The sequence below is a fragment of the Hyla sarda genome, chromosome 1 (genome assembly GCF_029499605.1).
Source record: "Hyla sarda isolate aHylSar1 chromosome 1, aHylSar1.hap1, whole genome shotgun sequence".
NCBI lineage: Eukaryota > Metazoa > Chordata > Amphibia > Anura > Hylidae > Hyla > Hyla sarda.
This window is the reverse complement of record NC_079189.1, coordinates 266,975,023-266,989,831: the sequence shown is the minus strand read 5'-3', so window position 1 is coordinate 266,989,831 and position 14,809 is coordinate 266,975,023. Positions and strand designations below refer to the sequence as shown.

The 14,809-nt window shown below is 40.3% G+C and overlaps 1 protein-coding gene across 3 annotated transcripts in view; it reads right to left on the bottom strand.

Annotated features, from left to right (window-relative positions):
* KDM4B (lysine demethylase 4B) overlaps nucleotides 1–14,809 on the bottom strand; it is a 279,650-nt gene that overhangs the window by 124,986 nt on the left and 139,855 nt on the right. For all 3 annotated transcript variants that reach the window (XM_056571899.1, XM_056571914.1, XM_056571906.1), the window contains one exon: nucleotides 3,773–3,918. In XM_056571899.1, the coding sequence (XP_056427874.1) occupies nucleotides 3,773–3,918 (146 nt within the window). The remainder of the gene's footprint in view (nucleotides 1–3,772; nucleotides 3,919–14,809) is intronic.

Here is a 14,809-nt window from a genome sequence, read left to right as displayed (position 1 = left end):
CAAGACTGGTTGCCCCGCCATACAAACAGTGCACAGAGTCCAGAAACATCTTATAAATGGGCATAAATGAAGGCATAGCAGCCTCAGAATAGCCAACAAAATAAGATAACAGAATAATAATGTGACATCATCATATTGTATATTAGAATGTAAAGCAACAGAAGAAAGGACAGCACTCATCCTACAAACGTCACTTCATTCAAGCTTCTTGGAAGTGACAGACGACAGGACATGGTGGAGGCAGGGGACCTAACAGGGAAAAACTTTTTCACGCTTCTTTGCGCTTCCTCAAGCCAGTATACGACTTACGCTCATGGCGCGTCGTCATAGAAAGGCCCTATTGGAATCGATGGATAAGTGTTGGATAATACACCTTACCATATGGTGTTGTGCTGAGAGCACAACACCTTGATGCGCATGTAGAATCGATCAGAGCTGATAGATCCAGATGGGTGGCTGCCTCAGCGTCCTTGACCGTGTCTTCCAGGTATGGTGTACAGATAAAAGCAGAAAAAGGGGGTAAAAATGGACGTGATTGTGGCCCCTTCCCTAGAATAAAACTTGCCAGAGTTTCTTTGAAACAAAAAGGCAGTTTATTGTTAAAAGTGCAACTCAGATTTCAAACCGGTCCGGCTAACTCTAATATGAATAATATTGTAGCCAGCGCAATTCGCAAGAATTGGTACATATTCTGACCTAAAAGAGGTAGCTGTGAATTCTCCCCTCATAACTTCTAGAAAGAATCGGACTATAGGAGATAAACTTAAAAATCCACAAACTTCTACCCAAAATAAAATCCAAGCAGTTGCGACTGGCTCACTAATGTTACACCAAAGGGAAACTTCTCCTGTAGCCCTTGTTCCTTTTGTCCCCAAAATCTTTCCACGAGACATTTAAAATTGGGTAGTCATAACCACTGTGCGCACGATCTGATAACTTGCAGCTCATGCTTTGTTGTATATACACCTGTCTTTGTGGATTCTTTTACGTGGGCAAAACCATTCGGCCCCTCCATGTCAGTTTTCGCAAACATGTACGTTCTATAAGGACAGGAGTAGGTGCTTCCAGATTGATAGCCCACGTAAAAGAAGCCCCTGTAGGAGATTCTAGCACTCTAAGGTTTGCCGGTTTGGAAAGAGTTAAGGCATGTCCATGAGGTGGTGATAGACACGCCTTCCTTTTGCGGAGAGAGATCATTGGATCATCAGGCTCAATGCCGTTGGACCATTGGGCTTGAATGATTGCATCGAGCTAGACCCTTTTTTTTTTTTTTCCAGTCCAAACAGGGTCCGGCAATAATTGGTTGTGATTTGGATTACTGTTAGTAGTGCTAGTTATACTAACTATTACTAGGGTATTTTAATTTTTATGTATTTGTTTTTTCTTTGGTGATATCACATGACACTGTATCACATGATTTGCTATTAGATCACGTGTTTCACATTGCACAGACGCTTGGCGATGCCTTCTTATGACGCCACACCGCAAGCAGAAGTCGTATACCGGCTTGAGGAAGCGAAAAGAAGTGTGAAACTGTCTGTCCCGGTTACGTCCCCTGACTCCACCATTGTCCTGTCGCTTGTCACTTCCAAGAAGCTTGAATAGTGACTTTTGGAGGGTGAGTGCTGTCCTGTCTTCTGTTGCTTTACATTTATAAATATAATCCTGTGACGTCCCTTCGTTACCTGAACCTTCAGTTGCCTTAGTTTTACATGTGCAGGGTCACTACTCTCTTACCAGTGTATATTGTATATTAGGAGACTATAATAACACATTAAGAACTATGTTTCGGGTAAGTACAATACCCACCGGATGGACCCGAAGCCACAAAACACATTGATAGACATTTAGGGGGAGATTTATCAAAACCTGTCCAGAGGAAAATTTGCCCAGTTGCCCATAGCAACTAGAGATGAGCGAACTTCCAGTAATTCGATTCATCATGAACTTCTCAGCTCGGCAGTTGCTGACTTTAGCCTGCATAAATTAGTTCAGCTTTCAGGTGCTCCGGTGGGCTGGAAAAGGTGGGCACTCTCTCCTACGACTGTATCCACCTTTTCCTGCCCACCGAAGCACCTGAAAGCTGAACTCATTTTATGCAGGCTAAAGTCCGCAAACGCCGAGAAGTTTGTGACAAATCGAATTACTGTAAGTTCGCTCTTCTCTAGTGAGTGTGATTGCACCACGTCTGCTTTCCTAATATGTATTTATCATGTACACCTGCACTTATGTATTTTGACACCACTAGTATATGTATTTTATGTGTGTGTGTGTATGTATGTATGTAATATATATATATGCGCTTACGGACACAAGATTTTATGTATACTTATTACACTTGTATACACTCGAGTACCGTATTTATCGGGGTATACCACGCACCGGCCTATAAACACGCACCCTCATTTTACCAAGGATATTTGGGTAAAAAAAGTTTTTTACCCAAATATCCATGGTAAAATGAGGGTGCGTGTGTGCGCGTGTATACCCCGATATACCCCCAGGAATATACCCCCTGCCTATCCTGGGGTCTAGAGCGCTGCTGTCGGCCCTTCTCACCCCCTGGTTATCCGCGCCGCTGCCCGTTCTGTCCCCCTGACGATCGGTGCCGGCGCCGATAGCCAGGGGTAGAGAAGCTGCGCCGAAAGCTGCCCCCCCCCCCATCCCCGGTGGCATAATTACCTGAGTCGGGTCCGCGCTGCTGCAGGCCTCCGTCGTGCGTCCCCAGCGTCGTTGCTATGCACGGCGCGGCGCACTGACGTCATGCGCCGCGCCGTTCAGCGCATAGCAACGACGCCGGGGACGCACGCCGGAGGCCTGGAGCAGCGCGGACCCGACTCAGGTAATGCGTTACCATACATATATGCCAATGCTTTGGTCACTTTGCATTGGTGCTTGAAAAAGGCTGCAAGGGCAGCAGAAACGTTTTAGGAATGGAATAAAGCTACTTACTTTTTTTCACTACTTTCTGAGTGCTGCAGCATACTTTGTATGGATCGACTTCAGCTCCAGACCTGAGCCTTGCCACTGCTTGCATCACTTACATATTGCCTAGATGTGCTGCTCACCCCTTGCTTTTAAGATATAAATATAAATATTTTTTGACTCTCTCCCATCACAGCTAGGTGTGGCTAATTTAAACTCTACTATCCTGGTGTATATCTTGCTGTAACTGGCACGGGCGGGGCTTCTGCAGCTAACTGGCACTGATGTCAGCGCCGCTTATGAATATTCATCCCCCCTCCCTCCAGTTCTCCTTCTCTTCACCGCTCCTAACTGAAGGGAGGGGGGGATGAATAGTCATAAGCGGTGCTGACGTCAGTGCCAGTTAGCTGCAGTAGCTGCACCCTTGCCAGTTACAGCAAGATATTCACAGATTAAAACTACAATTGCGGGCGAACGGCTGGGAGGATCCGGGTAAGGTAGGGCTCGTTTTAATCAGCGTCTCCCGCACTATCCATCAGTAGTGTGGATAGTGCGGGAGAAAATATCTGACAGTTTTCCTTTAATATGCTAAGTCAGGCAAACTTTAGAGCCCTCAAAATTGGTGACTCAGGGAATTAATTTTAACATAGCTATTTTTCTGTACTAGTAGAGGAGCTGCTGTTGCTCTCCTGTCATGTAAATAAACATGCATACATTTTCTAAGTTAATGCATATGATTCTTGGTAATCAGGTGTATTCCCTAGAAAGTGGGTGAGCCAAGAGCCCAGTAAATCTAAATAATCACACACATACAGGTAAGAAGGGTAAACAAATTCTAGTTACAAACCTTCACAATTCATTTTATTGCTATCATCAATGCACTTCCCATCCTCCATTTTATCTTCTGAAAGCACGTCAGTCCCAAACATTTCATTTAATAGTTTTTGATCTTGCACCTTCTGCCTGCGGGGCTGGCTACGTTTTTTGTATGTCCTGAGAAACAGGTAACGCAAAAAAAATTATGACTTTTCATTTATGCTAATGTCAGCTTTTCTATCTTAATTGATATAGGTTTGCTACAAAACTATAAATATATAGCATTGTTTATTTGACAATATAAAGGAAAAGATTTGTTCCCTTCATGCTGAAGGAACATTTGCTAAATTAGATCTGCCCTTTATTTAATTTCCAACACAAAATAAACCCCTTAGTTACGCTGCCACTGCACAAGTAGAAATGGGTTTCAGCGGGATATGTTATGTCTTTATTATTTCAGATTAAAACAAAGTCCAGAAATGGATTTGACGTGTTTTGGTCGCAAATTATATTAATGATATAAGTCAATAGCAACCAAAACACATCAGAAACACATCACATCATGTCTGTGTATGCTCTGTGGACTTTGTCTTAAACTAAAAAAATGAAGACACAAGATTTATGGAAACGTATCCCCCTTAAAGGAATACTCCACTGGAAAACATTTATTTATTTTTAAATCAACTGGTGCCAGAAAGTTAAACAGATTTGTAAATAAGAAGAATATATTAACCACACCTCAAGGATCTCAACATATCAGATGGTACACAATAATAGTTGGAGACAATATGTTACCATTAATATTAAATAAGACATAAAAAAGCTAATGTAATTAAAATAATTTTGCAATGATTTTATAAACATTTAACCATTGGGCCCTAATGGTAAATGAATTTTATCTAAATAAAAAACGCTCCTATTATGCTTTACTTCTTTTACTTAAAACTCAGCAGCAAAAGAACAAATGAAATATTACATTGAAAAACTTTAACGTAGAGCATGACATGGCGTAACCATACATGCTGGCATGACCATAACCAATCAGAGTGTGGTATAGCATATGTAAGTCACAGTTAAGAATACATCTTCCTCTTCTTTTGCTGCTCAGCAGCCATAACAGATGAGTATAATTTGTCCTATTTTTTATGCAGAATCTGGTGTTTTTTCATAGGATTCTGTATTAAAGTGTGTTCCATACATAAATTCATAAATATTTTTTCATAGATATATTATATATATATATATATATATATATATATATATATATATATATATATATTTCTATCATTTATAGTTTTGCACGATTTTGTATTAATTGCAGTCTTTGCCTATACTGTATGTATCTCGCATAGTTAATATATCTATATATATTTTCACTACTCTCCCTCCCCCTCCTCTCGTTTTTCTTTCATTCTTTGTATATATATATATATATATATATATATATATATATATATATATATATATATATATATATATATATATATCTCATTTCATTTGTTTTCATTTACTCCGTTCTTTGATTTCTATGATTGTTTTATACATTACCTAACTCAGTGTCACTTCCGATTATCTCCCTAATTCTCTTGTATTACTTTGCTCTCTACTGCGCCCGTTCTTCGGCATCTCTTGTTCATTTCTTACTGCGCCATCGCCGCCATTTTGCCGAGGCCCGCCGTCTGGTCTCGCGATCGTTAAGCAGCAGAGTGGTGATCACCTGTTGCGCAGCTACTAAAACCCCGTCATTCGCCGGAGCTCCGTGTCGCAGATACATTGTATATTCCTTCTCCTCTCCCATTGGTGATAGTTTTTTTTTTCACTATTTTAACATATTTTCAGCACTGTCTGCTCTATTATCTACACTGCCATCTAGTGACAGTTTTTCCACACTACATTTCCCAGAAAATTTTTATATATTCATTATATTCTGCCTTATTTTGAATAGCATATAGTCAAATATAATTATATATATATATATATATATATATATATATATATATTTTTTTTTTTTTTTTATTGTTATTCTGCCAGATCTAGATTTTCTCATGATGGAGGTAATTGAGGATCCTAAAATAATTTCTAAAGATATTCGCACCCAGACCATGACCTCTAACATTGGTACTCCTGACCCAGTACTGAATAATTATATTAAGGACCTAGTAGATGACTGTATCTAGGTCAGTAAATTCTGCTGTTCAATCAGCCGTTTCTATACTCCAGGACAGTATTTCAAAATCTATGTCCTTGGTTTTATCCAATTCTGGGCACAATGTTACTGTACCAAATATTTCCCTCCATCTGACCAATTCTGGTCGCCAGAGACTTCAGTCTCCAAGTGGGCTAAGGGTTTTCATACCCATAAGAAAGCCACCTCAAAAAGGCATCACACTCATGACGGCAAAGTTCCCCATACAAAACGTTCCAAAGGGGTTCGCCAAGTTACATCTAATGATGACAGACCTATACCAGGTCACTCTGATCGTGCAATTATCGTACTCAAACAACCCTCTACACAAGAGGAGGTTAAAGGCATAAAGGCTAGAAAAACCGCACATCGGTCTAAACCAAACTCTTTCAACGAGTATACTTCTGATGACTCCGCTGACTCACCTCTAGAAGATGCCCTAGAGGACTTAAAGAGTACATTTCAGATGAGAGCGGTGAAATAATTGAAGACCCTGATACTCAGGAAGCAATTATATTAGATCCGGACACCTCTTATTTTGACCCTTCCCTTATTCATCACCCTAGATCCGGGGAATGGCTCCCTAAACCTGTCGTTGCTATGTTCCTTGCTCAACGGGTTAATAAGGGACTAGATAAATCCACCCGTAGTAAACGTAAATCTGAGTGTCCGAGACCCTCTCTCCCTCACTGTTCCTCTACTACTCCAGACATTGACCCCGTTTTGAACAAATTTTTAATGAAATCTGGCAAGAACCCTAAAAAAGGGATAGACAGAAGTTTTAGGGCCTGTCAAGATAAACTCCTTGACATGCTTGGCCCACTGTCAAAGATTCTTGATCTGGTGGAGGAATCCTCTGTCACTCAAAGACCCGTTGATACGGAAGTTTGAAAGGGATGGGCTCAACGGGCAGTATGCTTTCTGGGCAATGCCAACATAGCCCTATCCACTGAGCGGAAACGCTCCATCCTTATGAGGATTGACCCCCAGTTGACTAATTTGGCCTCAAATGACCCCCCTAAACCCACAGAAGGCCTTTTATTTGGGGAAGAATGTATTCATGAAATTAACAAATATGTAGGATTATTTTCTTCCATTAATAAAGCACAGTCAAATTTAAAAAAGGTTTTCTCTAATCGAGTTTTTGGAAGGGCCGGAAAGGGAAGAAGCCGCTTTTCCGGCCGTTCTCAACCAGACATTCTTCAAGAGGCTCCTTCCCTTCATATCAACAGTCCTATCAGCATTCCTATCAACCACCCTATGGACCACTAACTTCCAACCCCTCTCCGTTCTTCCCATACCGAGCCCGACCCTGGAGAGCTAGAGGCCAACGTGGAGTGCCAAGAGCAAGACCTTCATCTTCAGGTGAGTGCACCTCTTCCTATCAAAACTGTTCCATTGGGCGGAAGGCTAGTCCATTTTGACAAATTGGACTATGATTACCTCCGACTCATGGATCCTAAATACTGTTTCAGGCTTCCAAATAGAATTTGTATCTCTACCCATTCAACCTTGTCTTCCTAGATAATTCATGTATCCTCAATAGATCAAACTTTGATCGACTCAGAAGTGGAAGACCTTATTGCAAAAAACGCCATTTTATCTGTCCCTTTGAATTCTCCGGGATTTATCAGCAATCTCTTTCTTGTAAAAAAGAAAGACGGAGGTCACAGACCTGTAATCAACCTAAGACTACTCAACAATTTTGTTGTGTACAGGCATTTCAAGATGGAGGGTATCCATCTTTTGAGAGACATACTGATAAAAAACGATTGGTTGATAAAAATAGATCTGAAGGATGCTTACCTAACGGTTCCTATTCATCCTTCTTCCCAACCTTATTTACAATTCCTGTGAAACAACCAAAAATGGCAATTCAATTGCCTTCCTTTCGGCCTTTCTTCAGCCCCTTGGTGTTTTACCAAACTGTTAAAGCCAATAGTCGCCTTACTCAGAAGCCGAGGTGTACGTCTGATTATTTACCTCAACGACATTCTCCTAATGGCTCAATCAGAATCTCTTCTTCTTTCCCACATGGATTGGACTCTGTCGCTTCTTACCAGTTTGGGTTTTCTGATCAATCACAAGAAGTCTGTTCTTCTCCCATCTCAGGAGATGGAATTCTTGGGATTTTTGATCAACACCACGTCGACCACTTTGAGTCTTCCACCCAGGAGACTGAAAACTATACGGAAGGAAATCTGTCATGTTCTCCACAAAGAAATTATTTCTCTGAGGACGATTGCTCGTATTGAGCGCCTTCTCTCAGCATCCATTCAGGCTATTTTTCCGGCTCCCCTACATTATTGAAACCTCCGAAGTCTGAAGATTCGTCATCTCAGGGAAAGTCTAGGATATTCGGACGAGGTTCGTCTATCCTCGGACGCCAAAGAAGAACTTCTTTGGTGGCTATCCCACATTCAAGCATGGAATGGCAAGGCCATCTTCAATTCAAACCCGGATATCATTATAGAATCGGACGCAAGTCTGAGTGGTTGGGGAGCGCGTTGCACCTCCCTCTCTACTGGAGGGAAATGGTCTCCTTCCGAATCTTCTTTACATATCAATTGCCTGGAGCTTTTGGTTGGGTCCTTCGCACTAAAGAGCTTTGCAAAGGATTCCTCTCACTGCTGTGTATTATTACGCATGGACAATATCTCAGCTGTCCAATATATCAACCATCTTGGTGGTACAACTTCGAAAACCCTTGCCGAGATTGCCAAAGATTTTTGGCACTTTTGTTTAGAAAGGCATATCACTTTAAAAGCGGAATACCTTCCTTGAATTTCCAACTCAATCGCAGATTGGAACTCTTGTTTTCTGACAGATTTCAGCGATTGGAAACTCCATTCTGTAATCTTTCAACATATCAACGAGCTATGGGGCCCTCTCAAATTAGACATGTTCGCTTCTCGTCTGAATTGTCAAACCCCTCGGTTCTTCAGTTGGAGACCAGATCCAGAAGCCCTAGGAGTGGATGCCTTCCTTCAGTATTGGCCTCCGGAAGTTCTTTACGCATTCCCTCCATTCAATCTTATTCCAAGGGTTCTTTTTCAAACATCTCTTCGCAGGTCCACCATGGTACTTGTCACACCTTGGTGGCCAACTCAGCCATGGTTCCCTCAACTTCTACATCTATTAGTAGACTATCCTCGCATCCTTCCCGCCATTCCGGATCTCCTCCAGGACCCTCTTGGCAACTTCCATCCTTTAATTCTATCAGATCAATTGAGTCTAATCGCTTGGCTGATATTGGGCATTCCAGACCAACATCCCCGCTTTCTCTCACAACTAGAGAATTGCTCTTTGAGGCTTGGGCTCAAGGTACCAGATCTCCTTACAGATCAGCCTGGAAGATTTGGCTTCATTGGTGCTCTCAACGGGACCTGGATCCCATACAAACTTCTGTTTCCAATACCTTGAACTGTCTTTCTGCTTCTTTTGAAGAAGGTAAGGCTTTTAGAACTAGCAACCTCTACCACTCAGCTATCTCCGCTAACCATTCGCGTATCGATTCAATCCCAGTAGGTAAACATCCATTGATCTGCAAACTCCTTTAAGGGCATACGTTTCCGTAGCCCACCTTTGCCTAAATATAGTTCTACTTGGGATGTTAATATCCTTTTAAGTCTCTTTTTATCCTGGGAAGATAACGATTCCTTGGCTCTTAAATTACTTTCTTTCAAACTTACAGTTCTTCTATGTTTAATATCGGTTAAACATGTTTCTGACGTCAGAGCCTTGGATATATCAAGAAGACAATATTCCCCTGAAGGGGTTGTCTTTACAATTTATCATCGTATGAAAACGAATTTACATTCAGTATTCTATCCAGCTTTTCCTCACCAACAGAAACTTTGTGTGGTTCGGTGTCTACAATCTTACGAATCAAAAACTAATTCCCTACGTCGTTCTTCACAACTCCTTATTTCCTACTGTAAACCCCATAAACCGGTTTCTTCCACCACTCTTGCCAGATGGGTTAAATTTACTATGGATATGGCTGGTATAGATACTTCAAAATTTGGCGCTCACTCTACTAGAGGAGCGGTTTCGACAAAGCTGTTTCAATCTGGTGCTTCTCTTTCTGACATAATTAAAGCGGCCAATTGGTCTTCAGATTCCACTTTTAAAACTTTCTATTTTAAGCCTGATCAACATGTATCTATGATCCTATTGTAATGTATTGTTGTAATTATATTATTCCTTACTTTATTTAATATCTACGTATAATGTTAAGCTTTAAACTAGCATAATAGGAGCGTTTTGTATTTAGATAAAATTGGAGATTTTCCTAGCCTTGGTAAAGGAAAATATAGATTTTATTAAAGACAAAACGCGAGTATTATCCCTCTCTATGTCCCATCCCTTTAATATTTTGTTTGTGTCAAACAGCTAGGAAAAATAAAACACAATCAACTATCAGAAATTTGAGGATTTCTTCATGGATTTCTCCTTTCTGAAAGAAGTCTTCATACCATTCCAGATGTTTGCCTTTGTAGTGTTTGCAATTCTCTGCTCGTATTTCATCCTGTTTTAAGAAACTACTTCCTGGTTTGGATTCCTTCCAAGTTAACTGTTCTCTATTGATATGGATTACCTGACTTCGCCGCAAAGAAGAGGAAGATGTATTTTTAACTGTGACTTACATATGCTATACCACACTCTGATTGGTTATGGTTATGCCAGCATGTATGGTTACGCCATGTCATGCTCTACGTTAAAGTTTTTTCAATGTAATATTTCCTTAGTTCTTTTGCTGCTGAGTTTTAAGTAAAAGAAGTAAAGCATAATACTCGCGTTTTGTCTTTAATAAAATCTATATTTTCCTTTACAAAACCTAGGAAAATCTCCAATTACTGCCTATAATTGTAAAACCACTCATATGATGATTATGGTATCTGTTGGTTCAGAATTCCGATAGTCCGGCAATTGACATGTATATGATGCACAATGGATTTAAACAGTCTCTGTGATATTGGTTTAAAAGTCTTTTAGAATGATTATGATAAACCGCCTTATGTGTAATAGTTGTATTATATACCGTATCTCACATATAGCTCACCGGTCTCCGGACGCTGGTCTCATGATGCGACAGACCATGAATGAAGTCCTGTGGCTGGTTGTACAGGCGCGGTGATCCTCCAGATGGGGATTGTAGGCTCAAGCTCCATCAGGAGTCCCTGAATCAATGAAGCCCGCAACTCAGCAATTGAATACTTTCAGTTCAGTGTTCTTTAGACACAAACAGAGGATTTCTCCTTGATCTGACAAGCTGCATGCCCGATTGAGAAATGGAGAGCCAGGTGAGGTAGGCGGATTTGTTAAATGAAAGCCGGCTTGCATATGGATTATCAGCGATTGGCAGTGCGTTTTCTTAGGTGCTTAATTCAGATTATAAAAACTTCAAACGCGTTTCAGGGTGCTTAATCTGACCCCTTCTTCAGTAGAATATTTATAAATAGTCTACTGAAGAAGGAGTCGATTAAGCACCCTGAAACGTGTTTAGAGTTTTTAGAATCTGAATTTAACACCAAAGAAAACGCACTGCCAATCGCTGATAATCCATATGCAAGCCGGCTTTCATTTAACAAATCCGCCTACCTCACCTGGCTCTCCATTTCTCCATCGGGCATGCAGCTTGTCAAATCCAGGAGAAATCCTCTGTTTGTGTCTAAAGAACACTGAACTGAAAGTATTCAATTGCTGAGTTGCGGGCTTCATTGATTCAGGGACTCCTGCCGGAGCTTGACCCCACACAGCACATACAGAGCCTGCAATCACAGTCATCTGGAGGATCACAGCACCTGTACGGACAGCCACAAGACTTCATTCATGGTCCGTCACAGCATGAGACCAGTGAGATATATATGACATATATAATCCAACTATTACACAAGGCAGTTAATCGTAATCATTCTAAAAGACTGTTTAAACCAATATTACAGAGACTGTTTAAATCCATTGTGCATCAAATACATGTCAAATGCTGGACTATCGGAATTCTGAACAAACAGATACCATCACCATCATTAGGGTCCAATGGTTAAATGTTTATAAGATCAGTGCAAAATTCTTTTAATTACATTTGCTTTTTTATGTCTTATTCAATACTAGCTGAGTACCCGGCGTTGCCCGGTTTTTCCTTCCTAATCCTTGTTGTGGTGGAAAATCAAATCAACAGAGGAAGCTTTTGACTTCATATCCTGTCTTCATATATTGTTGTCATATCCCAACCCCATCTCTCGTCCTCATACCCCGACCTCCTATCCCGACCTGTGTACCAGGTAATAGGTGTACCAGGTATTGAAATATCTCCAGTCGTACGTTAGTTATGTGGGAACATACATTTCCCATTTATTTGCATGGGACCTTAAAGGGGTATATATCAACTGGCTCCGGAAAGTTAAACAGATTTGTAAATTTATTCTATTCAAAAATCTTAATCCTTCCAATAGTTATTAGCTTCTGAAGTTGAGTTGTTGTTTTCTGTCTGGACGTGACATCATCATTGAGCAGTTAGACAGAAAACTTCAGAAGCTAATAACTATTGGAAGGATTAAGATTTTTTAATAGAAGTAATATACAAATCTGTTTAACTTTCCGGAGCAAGTTGATATATATATATATATATATATATATATATATATATATATATATATATATATATATATATATATATATATAAAAAAGGTTTTGCCTGGAATACCCCTTTAATCCCTTGGGGATGCAGTGTTTTTCCGTTTTTTGCATTTTCATTTTTTCTTCATCACCTTCTAAAAATCATAACGCTTTCAATTTTAGACATAAAATTCCATATGATGGCTTATTTTTTGCGCCACCAATTCTACTTTACAGTGAGTCATTTTACCCAAAAATCCACAGCGAAACGGAAAAAAAATTCATTGCGCGACAAAATTGAAGAAAAAAAATTTCATTTTGTAACTTTTGGGGGCTTCTGTTTCTACGCAGTACATTTTTCGGTAAAAATAACACCTTATCTTTATTCTGTAGGTCCATATGGTTAAAATGATACCCTACTTATATAGGTTGGATATTGTCTTACTTCGGAAAAAAATCAAAACGACATGCAGGAAAATTTATATGTTAAAAATTCTCATCTTCTAACCCCTATAACTTTCATTTTTCCGTGTACGGGCCGGTATGAGGACTAATTTTTTGCGCTGTGTTCTTTTTATTGGTACCATTTTTGTATTGATCGGACTTTTTGATCGCTTTTTATTCATCTTTTCATGATATAAAAAGTGACCAAAAATACGCTATTTTGGACTTTTTTTTGCGCGTACGCCATTGACCGTGTGATTTAATTAACGATATAGTTTTATAGCTCAGGCATTTCCGCATGCGGCGATACCACATATGTTTATTTTTATTTACACAGTATTTTTTTTTATGGGAAAAGAGGGGTGATTCAAACTTTTATTAGGGAAGGGGTTAAATGACCTTTGTTAACTTTTTTTTTTCCCACTTTTTTTTTTTTTTTTGCAGTGTTATAGCTCCCATAGGGACCTATAACACTGCACACACTGATCTCCTATGCTGATCCCGGCAAAGCCATAGCTTTGCATGGATCAGCGAGATAGGGGCTCGATTGCTCAAGCCTGTAGCCTGTGGTCCGCGATCCTTCTGGCTCTGGCGCTGATGCTGTGCGCAATGACGAGTGACGTCCCCAACACGACGTCACTGTCAGTGCGCACAGTGACAGCGCCGGAGTCAGAAGGATCGCGGACCCCGGGCCCCGAGAACAGGTAAACATAACACCGGGGATGGGGGAGGCGATGGGACAGCTGTGTTGTTTGTACTCAGGAGGATTGTGTATAGAAGCGAAGTGGGGACCATATAATGCTATATGTCTGGTCCCCACTTCGCTTCTATACACATATGCCTCTGAAGCGCTATCATTGACAAGCATTAGTCATTGATAGCGCTTCAGAGGCATATGTGTATAGATGCGCTGTGCGGGGGGCATATATAATATATATCTACATGCGCTGCGGTGTGTATATGATAGCGCTGTGCGGGGGATATATGTATGTGTATATATATATATATATTAGTAAATTTGAGTAGCCGTATTAGTCCAGTGATGTAGATGCAAATCATAAAATGTTGCAGTATCTTGTAATACCTTTTTTATTGGACTAACAGCATTTTGTAGAGACAAGCTTTCGGGATTCCTCCCTTTATCAAGTCCAAAGCAAATCTAAGCTCACAAGTAGAAGACACAGGTTAAGACAATAGATGTGGAGAATTCACACTAAGATGGGCCATAAATTGTCCTGTTATAGGAACATAGACTAAATAGATAAGGATGAGAAAAAGGGGGAGGGAGGGGGGAGCAGGGGAGAGACTGGGAATTAAGCAGGACATAGTGAGAAAAGAGAACAGTGCAGGTTATAAGAGAATACAGTACAGCACAGGTTACAAGAAATTTTGATAATGAGATAAGACGCTCAAATCCACATTAAGTCCCCTGTTTTTCGAGTCTAAAAACAGTATCATTTTGGCTTCAAATGTCTTTCTCTCGTGTGTTTTTGAAGTTCCCTCTCAGTATCTTGATTGTAAGGTCATGTATGGAGTGGCCTGTTTGGGTAAAATGGTGTCCAACTGGGGTGCAATAGTCCTTTTCTTTATGGCGGTTGATGGAATGTCTGTGTAGGTTCATCCTTTCAATGACCTTACAATCAAGATACTGAGAGGAAACTTCAAAAACACAAAAGAGAGAAAGACATTTGAAGCCAAAATGATACTGTTTTTTGACTCGAAAAACAGGGGACTTAATGTGGATTTGTGCTACTTATCTCATTATCAAAATTTCTTATAACCTGTGCTGTACTGTATTCTCTTATAACCTGCACTGTG